At 35.4% G+C, this 23,229-nt stretch overlaps 2 protein-coding genes across 6 annotated transcripts; both read right to left on the bottom strand.

The window, feature by feature from the left end:
- Window positions 1-7,833: 7,833 nt before the first annotated feature.
- LOC135643465 (phospho-2-dehydro-3-deoxyheptonate aldolase 2, chloroplastic-like) lies at window positions 7,834-11,728 on the bottom strand. Its single transcript, XM_065160460.1, has 5 exons — window positions 11,109-11,728; window positions 10,714-10,991; window positions 9,807-10,083; window positions 9,205-9,450; window positions 7,834-8,323 (listed from the first exon to the last, which is right to left on the bottom strand). The coding sequence occupies exons 1-5, from the start codon at window positions 11,625-11,627 to the stop codon at window positions 8,042-8,044; spliced, it is 1,602 nt and encodes a 533-aa protein (XP_065016532.1). The 5' UTR covers window positions 11,628-11,728; the 3' UTR covers window positions 7,834-8,041.
- Window positions 11,729-13,867: 2,139 nt separating this feature from the next.
- LOC135585863 (LRR receptor-like serine/threonine-protein kinase IOS1) lies at window positions 13,868-22,384 on the bottom strand. Of its 5 annotated transcripts, XM_065160524.1 has the most exons (14): window positions 21,868-22,380; window positions 21,367-21,645; window positions 21,093-21,276; window positions 19,545-20,068; window positions 19,037-19,172; window positions 18,833-18,904; window positions 18,424-18,495; window positions 18,265-18,345; window positions 18,008-18,174; window positions 17,292-17,572; window positions 17,047-17,173; window positions 15,932-16,000; window positions 15,669-15,861; window positions 13,868-14,505 (listed from the first exon to the last, which is right to left on the bottom strand). In XM_065160524.1, the coding sequence occupies exons 1-14, from the start codon at window positions 21,929-21,931 to the stop codon at window positions 14,070-14,072; spliced, it is 2,685 nt and encodes an 894-aa protein (XP_065016596.1). In that variant the 5' UTR covers window positions 21,932-22,380; the 3' UTR covers window positions 13,868-14,069. The 5 variants fall into 5 exon arrangements, with proteins under 5 accessions (XP_065016596.1, XP_065016595.1, XP_065016597.1 ...); XM_065160523.1 differs by having other exon boundaries at window positions 21,093-21,645; window positions 21,868-22,384; XM_065160525.1 differs by lacking the exon at window positions 21,868-22,380 and adding an exon at window positions 21,707-21,793 and having other exon boundaries at window positions 21,093-21,593.
- Between the last annotated feature and the right edge of the window lie 845 nt (window positions 22,385-23,229).

Raw genomic sequence — 23,229 nt, 5'->3', positions numbered from 1 at the left:
TAAATTTTTTCCTTGCTTTATCTAGGATTTTAGTTTTATAGATTATAGACTAATGTTTTCAGTTACTCTTAAGTAACTTAAACTTCAAATTAATCTTTAATTTTTTTTAATTTTTTTTATATGAATCTCTTGTGATTCTAAAACTTTTGGTATGACTTTAATTTGAGATTGGTACATATAATTATGAGTATCTCAATCTCTTATTTTCTAAGAAATAGTTTTATTAAAACTAAATTGACTCTCTTAAGAATATAAATTAGCTTATGTTCTTTTGATATGTTTTAAAAGGTTTCCTTTTAATTATATAAAACTTAGACTTAAGTTATTATGCATCAAGATATGAGGTTTATAAGTTCAAATAGGCTTAACCTAGTTTTAGTATAATAGAATAGGTGTTGATAGTTAATTTGGGATTATAGTTTAGCCTCAAAATGATTTTATTTTAAATTAAAATTTAGTGTGCATTTAGTTTTATATGTCTCCTATTTTTCTTTATAAAATTTCATAATGATTCGAGATCATTTGGTTAGCGAGAATAGTGAAAAAAAATTATTACATTGAATTATATTATGGTTTAATTGATACTAACTAGTATATTTGATTATAAAGTAAATTATTAAAAAAATTGATAGTAAAATTTATATGAATTTTTAGGTTGAATATAGTCTGTTTTATAAGAGATTTCATTAATTTTTTATAAATTATTTATATGAATTATTATAAATTAGCAATTCAAAAGGTAGGGTTCTAAATTAAAGCATATCATGATGTTATACTCCCAATTTGATTGGTTTATCACTCCTTAACACACTCGATCATTAGAAATATGATCTTTTATTAGTATATTCATTTTTAAGTTAAATTGGATATGTATAAGTTTAATTCACTAAAAAATAATAGTCATATAAATTATCATATTTATAATATATTTTGAAAAGCATATTTTGAATGGTATGATTGTTATGAGCTAAGCATAAGCTCAATGTTAATGTATATATTACATAAACATAAAAATATATAAATTATGATAAAAAAATATATTATATACATACCTATATTATGACGTGAGATGTGAAGTGTATATATTTTCTATAGCATGCAGTATGAGAGTACATGAATATATGCTATGATGTACCATGTGAAAGTACATGTATAATGATGACATCCAAGATGAGAATGCACATATATTTTATTATATGTGATGTAGAAATCCATAAATGTGCTATAATTTTTACATATGCATATAAGCATTTTGAGCTATTTTGACATAAAATTTTATCAATTTATTGTGCTCTTGTATACAATGATTTTGATATATGTACATGATTATAACCGCTAACCAAAAAGAAAAATACTTACATAATATATTCAACAGTTATACATAGATAAAGGCCCATAGGTTATCGTTCATATCTGCAATAGCATAAGCTCGCATATGTTTACTTCCCGACCCAATCACTTAGGTGGGGTACTAATATTTTTACCTATAAAATAGGGCCTATGACAAGTAATCATTCGGTAAGTATAAGCCTTTATAATTTTATTTAGGTTTATTTTAAAATCATTGACATAAGACTTTTAATGATAAACACCTCATCCTATTACTTTTCTAGTAAGCATAACCCTATACCATAGTATATGCAAAAGAAAAAAAATAAAATTCTATATCAAAATAATTCAAAATGCTTATATGTATATATAGGAAATATAACAAATTTATAAACTTCTATACCCCATATCATAACGTGCATTCCCATATTACACATCATCATAATATATACGTACAGTCTCATGCTATATGTTATAATATATACGTATATTCTCACACCGTAATTCATAATATATATATGTGCTTCCATACCGTACGTCACAACACATGCATTACACATTGTAATATATTCATTTACTCCCACAGTGTATGCATGCATATAATATATTTTATTATAATTTATATATTTTTATGCTTATAATATATATATATATATATATAATATTTTTTATCATAATTTATATATTTTTATGCTTACAAAATATGTACATTCATATTTAGCTCATGCCTAGTTTATGACAATCATATCATTTAAAACATACTCTTGAAAATACATTATGAATATGATAATTTATATGATCATTATTTTACAATGAATTAAACCTATATTTATCTTATTTAACTCAAAAATAAAGATGTTGGTAAAAAATCATATTCTTTAATGACCGAGTATGTTATGGAGTGGTATACCTATCAAATTAGGAGTATAGGGATATGAGATGCCTTAATTAAGAATCCTACATCTTGAATTATTGATTTATAATAATTTATTTATTTTTTTGATAAAATCCCTAATAAAATATATTATAATCAACATAAAAAATTTATTTAAATTCCATGGACTATTTATCAATAATTCTTTATATAATCAAATAAACTAGTTAGTATTGTTCAAACTATCGTATAACTTTACGAAGAAATTTACTTCATTATTTTATATAATTAAATGATTTTTAATTATCATGAAATTTAATAAAAAAACTATAAGACACATAAAAACTAACTACCTCCTAATTTTTAGCTTAAAATAGAATTATTTGGAGACTAAATTATCCTTCAAATTCAACTATCCACATATATTATGTTTTGTTGAAACTATGTTAGGATAATTTAAATTTATAAATCTCATATCTTAGTAGGTTATATTAATTCAATTCCAAATCTCACATATCTTTAATGAAATATTTTAAAATATATTAAAAGGATAAAGCCTAATCATATATCTAAGAGGGCCGAATAGGACTCTTTCTAAAAAAATAAGACTTTAATTACCTCAAATTAAGATACTCATAATTTTACAAATCGATCTCAGATTAAAGTCATACCAAAGGTTTTAGAACCATTAGAATTCATATAAAACATATCCAAAAATTAAATATTAATTTGAAGTCTAGATTACCCAAAAGTAGCTAAAAATATTAGTATATAATTTATAAAATCAAAATCATAGGTCTAGTAAGAGAATAATTAAGTTTTTCTTACCTCAACCTTCCTTATACTTAGAGTTTCTTAACTTTCACGAGAAAAGCTAAGACAATGGTTGAAAAAAAAGAGAAAAGGTCATGGGTTATTAGATTGATAAAAAGACAAAGTGAAGATAAGGGAGATGTGTTTAAGAGGTTACCATTAGGTCTATGGTTCAATACCATTAGACTTTATTTTATACTTTTTTTAATAATATAATTATAAGATTATAGCAACTTCAATTGAGTCTAATTTGGTTGGACAAAAATGATATTTTTGTCTAAACTTATCATTTAATCTCAGTTATGTATCTCAACATCTTTAGTATGACACTCCTCTATAATTTATATTTTTATTTAATTTTTTATTACTCCATCCATGCCTAATCCTCTATATACATAATGTTTAAAACTTAAACTTTTATATCTTAATCATGGTTAAACTCATTCAAGCCTTGAGATTTACTTAATCGATTAAAATTCAAATGTAGTCACTAATATATATATATATATATATATATATATATATATATATATATATATATATATATATATATATATATATATATATATATATATATATATATATATATGATCATATCTTAACTTTATATTCAAGTTCGCTAATATACTTCAGCTTATTGCATCGAAGAACCATACATTTTTATTGTAAAATATACATAAAGTATACAATGATACTTATGTATGCTCGACTAATATTTCGTAGATAATTATAAATAATATATTTTGAAAAGTATATTCTTTAACTTTAAAAGCTAAAAATATGAATGTATCATTTATCATATTTATGAAGTATAAACATCATAAATCATATAACTAAACGAGGGTATATACATATTATTTTTGTTTATATTGATATACGAATTGTAATTCAATGTGTATGAAACTTGGGCATTACAATCCTTCTCTCATAATAAAAAATTTGTCCTTAAAATTTCTTACTTGAATAGCTCCGAATATTTCTCTCATTCTCTTTTTTAACTTGCTTCCTCCGTTATGTGATTCTTCCGTAGCACTTTAACTAAATTGGTCTTCTTATTACGAAGTTCTTTCTCTTTTATATCAAGAATTTGTATAGTCTATTCCTCATATATCAAAATTTTCATCCAATCCTATTAGTTGTTCATTTAGGATATGAGAAGGAACTAATATATATTTTCTCAATATTTATACATAGAATACATTATGCACTCTTGCTAATGTAGGAGATAAGACTAGTTTATATATCACATCATCAACCTTATCAATAATTTCATATGGTTCTATATATCGAGGACTTAACTTGTCTTTCTTTCTAAATTTTATAATTTCTTTCATTGATGCCACCTTTAAGAATACTATATCACATTTATCTTTAAAATATCCTATTATCAATATAATATTTTTGCTTGTTTTGTGTTGCCTTCATCCTTTGGTGAATTTTTTTTATTACTTGTGATGTTTTTCTCATTAAATCTAGCTCCAAATATTTTTTTCACTCATCTCATCCCAATGAATAAGTGATATGCACTTTCTATTGTGTAGTATTTTAAATGGTGCTATCATAATGGTTACTTGGTAATTGTTATTATAGACAAACACTATTAAAGATAAATATTTGCTCTATAATATCTTAAATTCCATAACATAAGCTCTTAGCATATTTTCTAATATCTAAATAATTTTTTTTATTAATCATTTGTTTAAGGATGAAAAATAATGTTAAAAGGTATCTTTATCTTTAGTTTCTTATGAAGACTTATGTGAATATGGAATCTCCATATGATAAGAATAGTTAGCATGAATTAGCAAGAAACGAGCTGTCTTAATTAATCTATCTACAATGACTCAAATTTCATCATGTCCCTCCCTAGTCTTAGGCAAACCTATGACAAAATTAAAACTGGTTTCTTCCCATTTTCATTGGGGTATTTATAATGAATTTAAGGTATCTGGTGACCTCTGATATTTTATTTTGATTTATTGATACGTGCGATACTTTTCAATAAATTGGATGACATCTCTCTTCGTTCTTAGTCAATAGTGCTCTTTCATATCCGAAACATCTTGATTGTTCTAGGGTACATGGAATATAAATATGATTATGCCTCTATTAAAATATTTTGTTTCATGATAGGTTTCTCTAGTGCACATAATTTATTCCGAAATATGATTACCTTTCGTTAACTTGAAATTTTTTTCTCTTCCCTAGTTCAATCTCAAACTTCAATCAATTCAAATAAGGGTCCATAACCAGTAACCAATAACACTAATCTTTTAATTACATCTTATATTCAAGTCTGTTAACACACTTTAGCTTGTTGTGTCGAAGGACTATACCTTTTTGCTACAAAATATGCTTAAAGTAGATAATGATACACATGCATACTCAACAACATTCCATAGAATATTATGAATAATATACTTTAAAAAACAAGTATTTTAACTTTAAAAGCTAAAAATATGAACATATTATTTATCATATTTATAAAGCATAAATATTATAAATCATATAAATAAGTGAAGGTAACATATATAGATTATTTTTATTTATATTGGTATGCTAGTTATAATTCAATGTGCATAAGATTCGGGCACTACATATATTTGTTAAAAAATTATAAGATGAAACATTTATCATTAAATATCATATATATATAATTTTAAAATATTATATACATGACATCATATATACTCACTTAAATAAATCTATAGAGACTTATATTTTTTAAATGATTATTCATTATAAATCTTATTTTATATGTAAGAATACTAATACTCTACCCAAAGTGATTGGGCAGAGAAGTGAGCAAGTACGAGCCTATGCTAACATAGATATAAATGATGACTTACAAGTATTTTTATATATATAAATTTTAGACATGTTACATGTGTTTGTTTTTCTTTTAGATTTGATGTTATAATTTTGTATAAGTGTTAAAATTATTAGGTAGAAAAAACTCTATTACATATTTTACATATTAATAGTAGTAATTAAACTGAAAGATGATATTCTATTTTAGTCAAACATATAGGATATATGTGAAACTAGGAAAAGGGCTTTACATCTTGAAACTTTTTCTCTATGATTTTATTAGACTTTAAACTTCCAGCTTCTACTCTTGTGTTTTTACGCTCAGATTGGGTTTCAGTGAGTCTTCTATTAATCTGGTTGGTTTTTGCTTTCAGTTCTTTGAGGGCAAATGCTAAACCATCCATGGCTATCTTGCTCTTCTCTTCTGCTTCCATGGCTAACTTAAACTAGAAGTAGGTTGTTACAACTTGAAACATTTCCTCTGTGATCTTTAATAAAGACTTCAAGCTTTCAGCTTCTGCTCTTTTTTTTCCTAAGCTCAGATTGGGTTGCCGTGAGTCCTCTATTAAGCTGGTTGGTTTCTGCTCTTAATTTTTTGAGGGCAAATGTTAAATCATCCATGGCTATCTTGCTCTTCTCTTTTACTTTAATGGCTAACTTCAACTAAGCGTAGGGTGTTACAGCTTGAAAATTTTCGTCTGTGATCTTTAGTAAAGACTTTAAGCTATCAACTTCTGCTTCTTTTTTTAAGCTTCCAATGAGTTATTGTGAGTCTTCCATTAACCTGGTTGGTTTCCGCCCTCAGTTTTTTGAGGGCAAATGCTAAACCATCTATGACGATCTTGCTCTTATCTTCTGCTTTCATGGCTAACTTAAATTAGTAGGGTATTACAGCTTGAAACTTTTCCTCTTGATCTTTAATAAAGACTTCAAGCTTTCAGCTTATGTTTTTGTTTTTTTAAGCTCATATTGGGTTTCTGTGAGTCTTTCATTAACCTCATTGGTTTCCGCCCTCAGTTCTTCGATGGCAAATGCTAAATCATCTATGGTTATCTTGCTATTCTCTTATGCTTCCGTGGCTAACTCAAACTCATTTCTAAGCACTCTTGTCTCCACTTCTGCGTGCAAAGGATCATTCCTCATAACGTTTCTCCAAGTCCCTACTGTTGATCTCTCGCAAGAACATATTCTTAAGTTTGACTTCTTCGATAGAGAGATCTTTGTCTGATTCCTTTACATTTTGAACTTTTCGATCTTTGTCTCCAAGTCCTCTACTTTCAACTAACATTTTTTTTATTACAAGGTTTTTATGCTACCACTCGCATGGGAGTTTTATGTGTTATGTTTGAAAGATGCAGATGTTTAAAGATCTGATGAGAATATTATTATCGTAGATGTTTAAGGATCTGATGAGTATATTATTATCAACTTCAACATTTTGATCTTGATGAGGAGGTATGATTCAAAGTACGAAATCATTATCCGAGAGCTCGGATTTGATAATGGGTTGATCTCGTGATCTTACTATTGTTCTTGGGCTTAGCATTAAGCCCATGGTGAAGCTGAGCTTGTGAAGGTTCAAGCACTCCAATCATGGAGCAGCCAAGCCCGAATCAATGATGCTAAACGTTGTTTACCCAACCTAATTAATTATCTGCGCCTTGTGCCACCTCTGTAATCTACCAGAAGATAAGTGTTTCTTAGTTTTACCTTAGTGTTATCATGGATTTTATATGGTTCTTGAACACCAATAAGATGATCCTAAACAGGGTTTTGATGATCATGTAATCAGAGCCTGTTTTGATGCTAAACTATGTTCCATCCTCATAAAAGATTGTTAACTTTAGGTTCACGAACGATGCAGAAAACATCTATCAACCAAAAGATGATGGATGCAGGATAATTTCCCAACGATGTCACATGTGATATTTGCATGACTAGTAAGAACAGAATTGAGGACTTTCTTCCACCACTCGATACTCTCGACTATCCATCTCCATTCCGAATGCCAAAAAAGAACTTTGCATTTTATTCTTAAACTCTCACGCCAAAAACAAACAATTATCTTAGGGGTACATAAGTTCCACCATTATTAGAAAGAAAAAGCACCAGATAACATAATTTAGAAGCTCATATCCATCCACCCAGAGCAACACATCCAGGCAAAAGAAGGATTGCTAGACCTCTTGACATTTTTGTACACGCTACTCTTCTTCAAAGACCCAGGGAGGGCAAGGAGCTGACCTGGTTAAGGGGCCTTGACGCAATCCTTCTCTTTCTTAGTCGCTCAGCGATGATGAAGGCAAGTTCAAGAGACTGAGAGGCATTCAGCCTAGGGTCACAATGAGTGTGGTAGCGCGAAGACAAGTCGTCGAAGGTGACATTCCGTGATCCACCAATGCATTCAGTCACGTTCTGCCCGGTCATCTCCAGGTGCACACCTCCAGGGTGGCTTCCTTCTTGCTCATGGACATCAAAGAATGCCCGAACCTCAGCCTGATAAATGGGTAAAACTTCAGTTAATGCTATTGGAAGCAATTAGTATCTAAAAGAATGCAGTTATAAGCTATTATATATTGATACATACAAATAGTGGCAAGCTGTTGAAAATAATATCAGACTCTCACTGTAGACATCACAATAAATTATGACTTGTGGACCGGACTAGACATTTTTATATTAATTAAGTTGGTTCGCCAACCAATACGGCCACAAATATAGCCAAATCAATCAATATCCAACACAAAACATGAAACAATAGTCACCATAATTAGTGGCTAGCTGTTGATACATACAGTTATAAGCTATATTATATTGATACATACAAATAGCAGCTAGCCGTTGAAAATAATATCAGACTCTCACTGTATACATCACAATAAATTATGACTTGTGGACCAGACTAGACATTTTTATATTAAGTAAGTTGGTTCACCAATCAACACGGCCACACATATAACCAAATCAATCAATATCCAACACAAAACATGAAATGATAGTCACCAATTATTGCCTTGCCACGATCCAACCACATATATAACCTGTTCATCAAACCCTATAAAAACAGAACAGTTTCCTAAGCTAAAAAAGAATAATTAATTTTAGACAACAAACAAATGCATTTGATGACCGTTTGTTAGCCCTCGACAAGCTATATGCCATCTGGTCAACTGATTCCTAGCATGATTCACAGTGGTGGACATATGGGATGATGGACATGGTAAAACTACTGATTTTCATCTATTATATTCAATCTGTCTTGAAAGATTTTGGTTCATACGATGTTTATGTGTAGTCAATGGACCATAGGAACATTCTTAGTTAAGAAATTGGCATCATAAGTGGAAAAGGCATAGAAGTAGATCATGTGAATATACCAGAATTGAATCGAAAGGTCGAGTCTTGAGACCACAAGGGGCCTTGATGGTGTTCCCGTGCATGGGGTCACTGACCCAGGTTACAATCTGTCCAGCCCCCCGGACCGCCCGAATCAGATGAGGGAGTTTCACTCTCATTTTATCTGCCCCCATCCTTGCTATCACAGTGATCCTCCCCGGCTTGTTCTGAGGGTTCAAGATCTCAACCAGCTTCACAAGCTCCTTAGGGTCCATCTTGTCACTTACCTACAACAATTAAACAATTGATCATTGAGTTAAATCTGTAAAAGAAATCCTGCATGTTGCATAACCTAGAAAATATGAAAGGTGAAAAGATCTCACAAAAGAATTAAAGTCTTGATGATTCACAAGTGAAACGAAAACAAATGTTCTAACAACAAATGTTCTCATTATCCTCGCCTTTTAATTTTTTAGCATTATCAGAAAATTTTTGTGTACTTTGTTGGCAACATAACATCCAAGTTACCACACAAGATCATGGAATTTATCTTTATAACATATGAATGTTATGTCCGGTTATCATTCATCTGTTAGATAGCAGAGAGTATGAATTCCCCATCTATAATGATTATTGTTCCTACCTTGATCCCAAGAGGGTTGGCAATGCCACGGAGAAACTCGACATGGGCACCATCGAGTTGGCGTGTACGCTCACCGACCCAGAGGAAGTGAGCAGAGCAGTCATAGTAGAGACCAGAGGTGGAGTCCTCACGGGTGAGGGACTGCTCATAGGGGAGAAGCAGGCACTCATGGGAGGTCCAAAACTCAGTGGTTGTCATGATAGGATGGTCCATAGTGAGCCCAGCTGCAGCCATGAACCCAAGGGCCTCATCCACCCGGTGAGCCAGCTCCTGATACCTGTTAGTGGCACAACAACGAACAACATGGCAACATCAGCTCCAATCAGACGACATAGTGAGGCTCAGAGCAAGCAGAGCCGGTGTAAGCTATATAATAGGCCAATCAGTAGACTGATCCAATAACTTCTTCCAAAAGTCGTTATAAGGATTGACAAAGAAAGATGAGGGCATTCGTAAATCCATGTCGGTCGAACAATTTGACATGAGAAACTCTTTTGTAGAATTTCCAAAAAGATCTGCAAGGTATACTAGGGAAACAGGAAGTACAAGGCTACATTAAAATGATTAATAGATCATGCTTTATAACAAAGAAAAACATAGCAAAAATTAATAGTTACATATAGACAGTCTCGTCATTCAATTTTTTGTGGAAGAAATGAAAAGAAATTTTGTATGATAGACAAAAAAAATCCTGAGTTCTTTTGTTACAATTTGCCAAAAGTTCAAATTAAAAAAAGTTTAGGTAATTTTGATCCTTTAAAAAGATTAGAACTACGAGACAAGGAAAAAAGCAGATATAAACTGAAAGATGCAATTGTTCGGGAAAAAAGATGATCATACATCATTGAAAAATTGAATCTTTTCAACAGAATGATGTAACGGCGGCAGGGGTTTGATATTCGCCTACCTGTCTCCCTGTTCGCTGTGCTCAGTGAAATCGAGGTTCCACTGTGTGACGCGCTGCATGGCGGCGTAGCCACCGGTGGCGAACGCCCGGAGCAGATTGAGCGTCGCCGCCGCCTGGCAGTATGCCCGGATCATTCTCTGCGGGTCGGGAACCCTCGACTTCTCGTTGAACGCGTCGCCGTTGATGTTGTCCCCTCTGTAGCTGGGCAGCTTCACCCCGTCCTTCTCCTCGAACGGCTCCGACCTCGGCTTCGCGAATTGTCCCGCCATTCTCCCCACCTATAGAAACCAATCAAAACAAAACTCCAAATTAAGATCACCAATCCAGACTCCAGATCTGGCGAGATCGCAAGCGATCTAGATCCCATGGTTTTTTTTTTTTTCGATCAACGGTACCTTGACGACAGGCAACTGACCACCGAACATGAGGACGGCGCCCATCTGGAGGAGGATCCGGAAGGTGTCCCGGATGTTGTTGGCATTGAACTCCTTGAAGCTCTCGGCGCAATCGCCCCCCTGGAGGAGGAACGCCTTGCCGAGGGCAGCGTCGGCGAGGCGCTCCTCCAGGTGGCGGGCCTCTCCGGCGAACACGATCGGCGGGAAGTTCTCGATCGTTCGCAGAACCGACTCCAGCTCAGCCTTGTCGGGATACTCCGGCAGTTGGATAGCCTTCTTGGCCTTCCAACTGTCCACCGACCATTTCCCCGGCTTCGTCTCCGTCACCGGCGCCGGTTCCTTGGTCTTGACCGGGTTCTTGGCGGGTTCCGCAGCGTGGACGGCGGAAATGGGGCGGGAAGGGGCCCTTCTCTGGCCGGCGCGAACAAGGGATGGGAGGTAAGCCTGGCCGCCGGCCGAGGACGAACACGGGAGCGGATGATGGCGGGGGAGGAGGGAAGAGCCGCTGGCGAGGGCCATCTCTGGAACTCTTCTCTGTCCCTTCTGGGAACAGTATGCCTAAAGGGGTTTCAAAGAGAAGAGCTCTAAGCGAGAGAAACTCTTCCTAGGAAGAGAGGAGAACGGTGAGGGTTTCATTTATAGCGCACAAGGTGCGGGGTTGGTGTAAGGGGGTAGATGAGATGCAGAAGGGGCATTGCGGTAGAACACATCGGAAATTATTATTATTTAATTAAAAAAGAAAAGCAGACATAAATATTTTTCTACCTACCTTCCGCGAAACCCATAGGCACTGAGAGGTAGCATAGGGGCCCCACTCTTATGCTCCAACAACCATAAGGGTAGCTCAAATTAAAACATTATTAGGGGTACGAAAAACGTTGCTGTTTAATTGACAGTTTTGTTTGCGAGACGATCTTTCACACCTACTTTATGATTGGAAACACAATTGGGTCCCACGTGACCCGCGGCTTCGTGGGCAGATATTATATTTGGGTAGCGGAGCAGCGAGTGAGAAAAGCGTTGCGTTCAACTTGATATGACAAATTTACCCCGTTCTCGGCAACCTAACCCTCGCCCACCAAAATGAATAAATAAATAAAAAAGAAACCTAACGTTTTACACAGCATTAATGTACGCACTCGATTCATGAAAGGCCACTTCGAAATGGTGCGAGGGGCCCCACGAGTTCGTATCATGACGCACCGTATGCAAGTCGCGAACAGGTCGGTTCGTAGAAGGTAAACCAACAGATCCGACCTCGCGAAGTTACGGTAGGTGAGGACACGCGCAGTCCACGTGCGGATTGACCGAACACCGTCGTGGTAGACAGCGGGGCCTTCCATCTTGGCGTCTAGTTAGGCCACGTTTCCATCGTGAAACAGGTGGTGTCGTGATGGTAGTGATGGGGCCCGATGTTGATGAACGATGGGATCCGACGCACGAATCACAATGCAAGTAATATTTAATAAGGAGACTCGGATGTAAATTATAATTTCTCCAGAGACATCCTAATGATTATTATACTATTATTACACAAATATGTCTCATATTGGAATATATAATATATTTGAGAGGCACACAAACAAAAGCATATTGGCCAATTAGTTCCAATATCTCCAACAATCGATGGAAAGCGAAAAGCATGTCGGCGATGAACAAAAAGGCAAACACTTAAAATGCACGAAGTTCGCATGATAGAATGTGAATTCTCTCTCTCTCTCTCTCTCTCTCTCTCTCTCTTTTGGTTTCTTTTGGCATAAAAACAGAGAAAAACCCTGACATCGTTCTCGTGATGCGACTACCCAAATCATTAGAAATGTGACTGTTCAGAGAGAGCATGCTCGGTGGGAAATGGGCAGCACATGGTAGCTGCACAATTGGAGTGCAGGTGGCATCTGCCCGTACATAAATATGAACCAATCATAGTATATATGTCCTACCAAGCACTATTCCATACGGCAGAGTTTGTACCTTCTCAACACCTGCAAGCATAGCATTCATGAGTCCAAAAATTAATTTCACTTAACATATTAAGAGTAACAGGATTTCTTGAAATTGTTCTACTTTTTCAAGAGGCACTAGTAGTAGGGCAAGCTAATTATAATTAATACTTGTTCAGAAGATTATAATCTTCTTTTTGACTATAGAAGGATTGGAAAGTTTTAGAAGTGAGGTGAGGATTCATAAAATTATGTAAAAGGGATCTTATATTTTCTGATATAGTCATGACATCATTAAAAAAAAATCATATTTTTCCCTTATTTCTATCATACAAGAAAATTTTGATATCCCTTATCCTTCAATTTATGAAACTGATTTGATATACACATCATATAATATAATAAAATATAAGATTCTTTTTGCTTCCTTCCACTCTAACATGGTAGAAAAATTATTTAAACCAATGGCTCCAGGCATAGACAATGCTAAGCACTAGTGAGGTTACTTGATACCAATCAGATTTCCAAAGTCCTACCGACCCATACGAACAATGTTTCACCCACTCGACTTAAGTCTATCTTCTTTAATCACATTTGCATTTCTTCAATACTCGTAGATGGATGAGAGTCACTGGCTCGTTCCCATCCACCAAAAACCAAAAAAAAGGACATCATGGAACTTATTAGAATGACCCATTGATCCATCCTCATCCATCGTAAGTCAATCAACCAAAAATTGCATCATGAACCACAATACAATGAACTTTTGCACAGGATAGGAACTCACTAAAACAACTAAACAAGCAACAAACAAAGATATCTAATAATTACACTTGATATGGTATTTCCTAGGCATTCATTGGATATCAGTGTTGTCATAATTACAATATTTTCATTTTCAGAAGATTAATCTAGACACAATAGAGAGAGAGAGAGAGAGAGAGAGAGAGAGAGAGACAGAGGAAAAGAAAAAAGCCAAAGGAACTTTAAGAAGCCATGGTGTGCAGAGAAGTGATGCTTACTATCTTGCGCTGGGGTCACTCAACTCAGTTAAGTTGATGCTGGTTGTTGCAGTTGTGCCACTTTGATTAACATCGACGTCTCCACCATACGGCCTTGTGCTGCTTTCACTAACAATTTCTAGTTGCAGACTCTCTTTCAATTGCATCACCACTTCAGTCATGGTAGGCCTCTCATTGCTGTTTAGAGCAGTGCAATGAAGTGCTAAATCAACGACCCTTCTGACAGAGTACATGTCACATTGTTGTTGTTGTTGTAGTCTTGGATCAACAACATCAGCTACGGTCCCTTGAGCAAGGCCTTGACGAACCCACTGAATAATGTGACCGGTTTCCAGAAACTTTAGCACAGCCGGGAGACCTGTGACTAACTCTAGAAGAACAATCCCAAAGCTATACACATCGCTTTTTTCTGTTAGCCGATATGTGCTGTGATAGCTGAGTGGAGTAATGTATTAGTTTCTGATTGCTACATAATGCATGCTTATTTTCAATCTCTTTAGAGATGTATGACTCTCAAGCAATTTAAGCACCTTCTAGATGTGATCACAAGACTTATCAATTGCAGACATATAGCAGAACATCCATGTGTTAGTTGTCAATTCCAGCATAGTTTTCATCCTAGTATGCCATGCTTATTTACAACATCTGTAATACGTATTTCTATAAAATTATTTGAGCATTTCCTGGATGACATCGCAACCCTCATCGGTCACATATATAGTTCCTAATCTTAGTGCAATTTACATCATGTAATGACATGCTCATTTATAACATCTTTACTATTGCTCCAAGATGATGTGAGCACCTCCTGAATGAGATCATAGGTCTTATCAATTGCAGATAGATATATATCAGAAAATGAATGATTTAGTTTTCAAGTCCAACATATTCTCATCTTAGAAATGACATGCGCATTTACTGTATCTTTATATAAGTGTAGCTCTAAGATGATATGAACACCTTGTCGATGAGAACATAAGCCTAATCAAGTATAAAATGCATATGCCAGTATCGAATTCTAGAATGGAATTCTCGTTTACAATATCTGAAGATAAATAACAGTAAGATGATGTGAAAATCTACTAGATGAGATCATATAATAATTTTCAGTTGTAGATATATCAGAAAATGTCATAATTTGGTATGTCTTGGGAATTGCAGTATGTCTATCTCTTATTAAATTTTTTCGCTTCCTGTTTTAAAGAAGGAAAATTATGAAGCTGTACATTAAATTAAATCCTCATGATAAATTGTAGTTAATTCTACTCCTTAATTTGGTCAAGATGAAATTATGCTGCTAAAATTTCTTCTTCTAGTTAATACTCTCTCTCTCTCTCTCTCTCTCTCTCTCTCTCTCTCTCTCTTCTTAGGTACATGACCTTTCTCTTGTTTCTGACAATTTCTTGCTACCTCTCAATGTGAGTGCAATGTATCACGCATAAGTTGTACGCTAAGTGGCTGACATAATAGGGACCAAAATATAACTCTACCTTAATCCCAACCTACATAAGCTGCAAGGAAAATGAGATGTTACGTAGCTGCCTAGGGAGGAAGTATTTTGGATGATTTAGGCCTTTGGGATGAAGAAAAATACGTACTCGGGGTCTACATATCCAGGTGTTCCGACGACAGCTTGGGTGGACACATGAGTTTGAGCATCAGTCAAGAAAGCCTTTGACAGTCCAAAATCTGCAATCTTGGCCTCAAAGTTGTGAGATAAGAGGATGTTGCTGGTCTTCACATCTCTATGAATTATTGGTGGCTTACATCCCTTGTGTAGATACTCTAACCCTGCTCATTATATTGTTTATTAGATTCTAAGAACTTCGTCAAATAATTTAAGCTGTTGTTTGTGTGTAACCTTGTGCAGCATCAACAGCAATACGAAGTCGTTCTCTCCAACTCAAGACTCTGCCAGTATTATTTTTATCTGCAAGAGTGATGCAAAAAACTTGATGAGTTTATGAAGTTCAAGCACACATGAAGGAAGTCCAAATATACAATATTTCACTAACTCTGTACAACACTACACATCACTTTTCTATTATGTATATATTGTTTCGGATACTATCACTCTTCTCTCTAATGTATCATTTCAGGCAAAGAAGGTTCGGTAGAACTTTACAACAATTTTTTTCTTCCTAATGCAGAGTTTTCTCCAATCAAAGACGGTCCCCTCATTAGTGTATTTTAAACATTTTATATCTAATTTCTCATTAAAAAAATCATTGCATGAAACTTAAACAAAATGTTTAACAGTGGTTTTATACCTAAATCAGAGTTAGTTTCGAAAATTTTCTAAGACAAAAACTTTTATAATGGTTCTACGGATCTTTTTGTTAGGTTGAGTTCGATAAAGATAAGGTTTTATAACTAGAGTAAAACTCATGATGCAAGGAGTCTACTAGTCCACATACAAACATATATATATATATATATATATATATATATATATATATATTGTCACGACCCTGATGAGTCAACTGGCCAATAACTCCATTTTGGTCCTTCAACCACGAACCAAAATGCTTAAGCGAGAGTTAATGTAGTACACTCATCAGGCTCATATAAACCAATCATATACATTGCCCACTTCCGATGTGGGACTAATGAGATATTACATATATATATATTCAAGTATTCCATTGATGCGTGGGCCGATGAAATAATTTAGTCCTACTTAACTTGAGTAAATGAGACAGAATGGAGACTCAAAACTTAGGATCTCACATTATGATATCATGGTAAATATTAATCGGTATCATTTCACTTAAAATTTCAAGTTTATAAATGAGATAGAATTTAGTAGTCAATACTCCAGTAGAAATTAACGCTTCCATGGTAAACAGGATTTAAAAAATTTACACTCTATTAGGAGGAATGCTTGCATGGTGAGCCTCTATGAAGAATGGCATATTTGATATAGTCCAAAGTCTAATAGAAATAGAATAGAAAATGTTCTTAGATCTTTAGCACCTGATAGATGGTCTTTGAGACTTCCTTGAGCTGCATATTCAAAAACAAGTCCGAGGGAATGACCATCCTTACAATAACCAACCAGAGCCACCAAGTTTCTATGATGCACCCTCGATAAGAGTTGAGCCTACAAATAATACTGATGTTACAGAAAGATAATTTACTTGCTAATGATCTGCTTTCAGTATTGATAATTTACTAGTTAAAAATCCTCATTAAGTCTCTGTATAGTGTTAATGGCCTACCTCAACCTGGAACTCCTTTATCCCATGGGAATCAGAACCAAGTTCTTCTGTCATAAAGTCCTCTGAAATCCCTTCCTCGATTGCAAGAAATCGCTTCTGCATCTTCACCGCAACCTCTGTGCCATCATGCAAACGACCATAGTAGACAGTCCCAAAGCCTCCTTTGCCAATGACCCGCTCAAAGTTGTTGGTGATGGTCCTCAGATCTTGGTATGTGAAATGAGGGCTCCCAGTGTGGAAGGAACTGCCTATGGTGTCCCTCCATTTCGGTTGTCGCTTTGCTGAATAACACACATGATCATGATGAATGGTCCAAACAGGCAAAGAGGCTAAGAAAAGCTTTAAGACATAACAAGGCTTCCATTGCTGCCAATATTTTACAAGATACAATGAAACACTATGCTGATATGCTAGTGCATGAATGACACCGACCTCGGAGAAATCTTTCTAGGTTTCAATCATCGAACACTCAAGTAATATTCCTACAGAGGCAGATGGTGCACAAGTGAGGTTTGCAGATTAGGAATTTCAGAAGGATTAACCGTGGCACATCAAAGGGGGATGGGTTGATTGTCGTTAAAAGGATCTTTCACCAGATAAAGAGGATGGGTGATCGACCCTCTGTTTGCAAATGCAAGTGAACAAAGCATTTTTGTAGTTCGGAAGCAGGATAATGACAATTTGGTGGATTAGCAGCACAAGAGGAGCATACTTACATGGTTCCTTTTTTCCTCTTTTTCCTCTAAGGAAGAATACTGACAGCAGAACTATCACTGTGACTGCTGCTACAACAATGGAAATAGCAAGGACATGAATATGGTGCTTTTGCTTTCTCTTGCTACAAACACATATACCCTGAAAATAACATGGGTTGTCCTCCAATCTGACATATCAAATGTTAGATTATTTCTTCATAAATAAACTGAGAAAGATTTAGGGTATTGGAAGATGGACTGAAAATTGAGAAAGATACCTCAACCGGAGTGAGCCATTTGCTTGTCTGTTGCATAAAACAATTGGCACCAAACCATCAAGCTGGTTGCCTGATAAATCCCTGCAATAAAAGAACCATCAATCAAACAAATGATTCATTAATTAAGCAGTAGGCAATTGAATTTGTGGAAACTCCTACAGAGTTTGAAGTGAGTTCAAATTTGCAAGAAATGGTGGAATAGGCCCAGTGAAGGTATTTCTTGATAAGTTCCTGAGACAAAAAAAGTGTAAGAAATACTGAAATAGAATTCTTATGTATAAAAAATATTTAATTTGTGAGAAAATAGGGAATAATATCGCTTGAAAAGTCCCTGAGACCAATAGAGGTAAAGAAAATTAGTATTGCTTTATGGTTTCAATTCCTCCCTCGTACAGAATCTGGGGACAAACATCCCATCATTCATAGCACCAAATGTGAATCTTAATGATGTTAATCACATCATTACACTCATGTCAAAGCATAATGGATATAGATTGCATGCTCAAACAAATATGAAAATTAAAGGTATATATATAGGTCTATTGATTTCATAATTCTCGATACTTACAAGTATGTGATGGCTGATAGGTTGCCAATAGCAGCTGGGATATCACCTTTAAGTCCCCGATTAAAAAGGTCTCTGCAAAATTATTGGATAGTGTAACTATTTTTGGCCAGCAATTTCTGTGAACCACTAGTGCCTGTTGCTCAAAGAACATTGACTAAATTCCTCTTCTAGGTTCTTTATTGTCCATGTGAAAGAGATACTTACAAGGAGGTGACCCTTGGGGGTGTGGAGATAGGGAAAGAGCATTTGGTTTCATTCCAAGCAAATTGCACAGGAACGCATGGATCACCTTGCCACTCGGTGTGATACAACAACCTCTTTATCGTCATCATAGCATCAACTATTGTTTTGTTGTTCAGAAAAATTAATCATGGTCACTTTAAACAAGAAAAATATTGTATCAAACGTTAAAGCCAATGTCTGTGTAACACTATAATACAGAAGTGTGCCTATATATAAACGAAATAGGTTTCCAACAAGCACACATTTCTTTTTGTTTGTATAATTGTGTTCAAAATTAAAAATTTAGATCCAAATTGTGATTGTAAACCAATATTCCCCTGGAAAATTGGGTATATATCAGAAATTGACCATAATCAAGCAGATCAGCTGATTTTGAGAAAAGTTGGACCATCCTAACCCCAAGTCTTTTGCTAGTTGTATTGTCCATTCAGATTATAATGTCAAATAAGAAATTAGGAGGTGTACATACCATCTCCCTGATCAGTTGAAAATGTTGTGACATTGACATAGTAATAAGCTTCCATGGCATTGAGCAATGGGGGTAAGGAGCCTGGTACCCTGGTCAGATTCAAATAAAAAGTGCTTGGATCTGAGTTAGCCTGATAAATGAGTTGGATGTGGCGTGCCACCAAGTATTCTAGGGAGATGTTGATCAATCTGGGTCGGCTGCCGGGCACTCTCAATTGAAATATACTGCTCTCAGTGCCTTTGGGAGCTCGTAGTTCAGCAAAGTGCAAGTAGACATAAAACATGGGAGCCATGACCACATCATCTCCATTGCTTAGGCTAAGTATCAGAGTGTTGTTATCTGACGAAACAGCAGCCGACTGCATGATTGCCGACGGCACCTTATAAGCATCATCAGAACCAAGCTCAACCAAGGCAGTAGTGGTTAACACAGTCGAATTTTGCCTGACATCACGACAGTAGTATGTTGCTACACAAGACGTGTACCCTGGCTGCCAAATGCGATCGTAGATATCGTCTGGAAATCTATTATCCAAACATTTAAAGATAAACTAGTCAAATACCCACAGATTATTTTGGATAGTTTTCTAGAACTTTCAGGAAGCATATATGCATCTATCTTTCAACAATAGAACATAATCCTTAGTGATAAAAGCATAAGTTTCTTAACATGTTTCAAAACCCTTATGAGTTTAGAATTAAAAAAAAAAGAATCTTTTTTCCAGTTTGCAATGTAAGAGACATGATTCCTCTAGGAATGTTGCAGCATAATCTAAAACAGTAGATGTGGCAAGACTTTATCATAGTCCAATTTCACAGTTGGAGAAATTTGGAAGTACATCTTAAACTTTTTATTTTAAAGTGTAAAAGAGAGTGTATTTCGGAAGTAAAAATCTTCCTAAAAAACAGAATCAACATCAAACGAGACAGAAATAGATGTCACAATTGATCCTAATAACCCAATAACCTAATCTGCTTTCTTCAATAACTTCACCTTGACATCTATGGTATATGATATAAACCAAGAATAGGCACGATATAATTTAAAATGATGCTCAAGATTTGTCTTCTATCTCTGGAATCAACTAAACATGTTGACCAAGGAATACAACAACATTAAAATCCAATAACCAATCAGATTATTTGTCTATTTCTGGCATCAACTGAACATGTTCACTATAAGCTAGATATCAACCGTCGAATCTAATAACCAATCAGGCCTTGGTCTAGTGGTTGAATTTACCTGTTCATCTTGAAGAGGTTCTGGGTGTGATTCCTCAAGGAGGTGGTGACTTAAGCAATTATCTATTTACGGCATGTATGTAGTATCGAGCCTGAATTTGAGCTTAGGCTTCCTTAAAAACCAACAGAAATGGCAAAGGTAAAATAGTTAGTAAAGGCATGAACAAATTATTACAGGATAATTACTGCCTATGGCTTGATCACCTGAGAAAAGTTCCCAACAACTTAGGCCATGATATTCCTCATGCATGAATGTGACAACTGGTTTGAAGTTACAAGTAGACAACAACAAGAAATTAACTTTTACCTGATAGTTTGATCCAATCCCATGCTCTTCCTTTCCGATAATCGGAAGGAGACTGATTGATTCACATCTTTGTAAAGTTCACTGTTGAGCTGCCTCAACTCCAGAGCAGATATGAACGGGATGCCATCACCACTTTTTACCAGACATATCGAAAAGTAATCAGAGGATGCCAAGGTTATTATCTCTGAAATGTAGAGATGAGATGCAACAGTAATGTTCATTGTTTGCCAAAAATTAACACCAAAATAGAGATCAAATGTGAGACTGCGGCCACCTCTCATCTGTTGACCACCATCATAGTATCCATACAGAAAGGAAGCTCTTATGAGGTACTTGTCACCTTGAGTCACGTCATTTATGGTATAACAATTACGAACACCATCAGGAAAACTACGAAGGTTTTGAGCCTGCTCTGGCTGACCTGTGACGTAGGATTCATCAATTTCATGGTTTGCACCAGTGTCTATGTACTCTGCATCAGGAGCATAGATTTTGTGCGTCCTGTCGTCAAAGTATACATAATCACCAGAAAATCCACAATCAATGCTCACTTCTGCATCAAACCAAATGATGGCAAATTATTGGATTAAGCTTTTGAAAGGCAGAGGACACACCATGTTCATTTCATCAAGTACCAAAAGATATAAGACAGTCGTAGTACAGTGATATCAATATAACTCCACTGATCCAAAAGAATATCCTTGCACACTAATAACTGTTATTTCATAATATATATGAAAAATAAGGAAGAGAATAAAGTTAGCAGCAAGCATACCATGCAGACAATCAACTAGAATTGCTGATGATGCCAATAAAACCAGTAACATGAAGTATCTCATCGTCTCTCTTGGTGATCCAGCTCGCTTTAAAAGATAAGAATCATAAAATAGCTCACAAGTAACCAAAAACCACTTCGAATATCTTTTTAAGAAGCCATGGGATGATTAATCAAGATCAGTTAAAAGAGACGAAAGAATCATAAAGAAGAGAAAGAGAAGAAGAGAACAAGCAATCCCGCAGTACACGATCAGTATCCTTTAGGCTGTCCCAAATTGTTCGCAAGGATACTGTATGGTTGTTTGGAAAAAATGCTTAGCAAACGTTGAAAATTCAACCATCCCAATATTGATTGACTGACTGCATACTGATGGTGTAGTAGCACATTTTCTGCAGTTCCAAACATACATAACAAGTGACAGCTTCTCTATCTTATTACGGAAAACGAAAGTAAAGAAAGGGACAGAACAAGAATAATACCAGGCAGCCATTGAACAGAATCGCTACTGCCAACAAGAAAGACGAACCCTATCTTGTGGCTCACTAGTGGCCACTGACCTAAAGGAAGACTTTTCTTTCAGAAAAAAAGGGAAACCAAAACAACTATGAAACACGAAATCGAAAAGCTACCAAAATATATGCAAGAATTATATATATATATATATATATATATATATAGAGAGAGAGAGAGAGAGAGCCATGACCAACCTCATAGGCTCTCCTTTAGTGTGGATTCAGATTGGTTACGAGGGATTTATGGAATGCTTGGTAATCCTAAAGAATGAAGTGTAGCTTGGATTTTGTCCATCTCAAGGAAAACAACGTGGAATAAAGACCGTCATCATAGCATGCGGTCGTAGCACTAGTGGAAAAGCATGCTTCGGCCTGTAGTGTCCCTTGACGACAGCCACCGTTGACGCGGTTGACCTGTTACACAATTGAAATCGGACCGGTCCAATACAGACAAATCAAACCGGGACGGTCTAATTAAAAAACCAAGACCGGCACCCCTCGCCGCCGCAATGTCGAGAAGCACCGTAAGCGCGACCGTTCCGATTGCGTCCTGGCCATTCTTTAACCGGATGGACCGCAGGGAGTGGGGGCCCTCTCCGTCTCGGTCCGGGCCTCGCCAACGCCTTCCGCCGTGTCATCCACCGACGAGAAGAGGATGATACACCACCACGAGGAGGACGAGATGAGCAACACCCCGAGCATTAATTACTTCGGGAGGAAAGCTCTCGAGATGGAGACGACGAGGGCCGAATCGCTGACGGAGTCTCACCGGTGCCTCTTGGAGATGATTGCCGGCGCTCTCTTCGGCCAAGAAGCATCAGGATTTATAGGACACCATGAAAGGTTA

The sequence above is a fragment of the Musa acuminata genome, chromosome BXJ3-7 (assembly GCF_036884655.1).
Source record: "Musa acuminata AAA Group cultivar baxijiao chromosome BXJ3-7, Cavendish_Baxijiao_AAA, whole genome shotgun sequence".
Taxonomy (NCBI): domain Eukaryota; kingdom Viridiplantae; phylum Streptophyta; class Magnoliopsida; order Zingiberales; family Musaceae; genus Musa; species Musa acuminata.
This window is presented reverse-complemented; position numbering and strand designations above follow the sequence as displayed.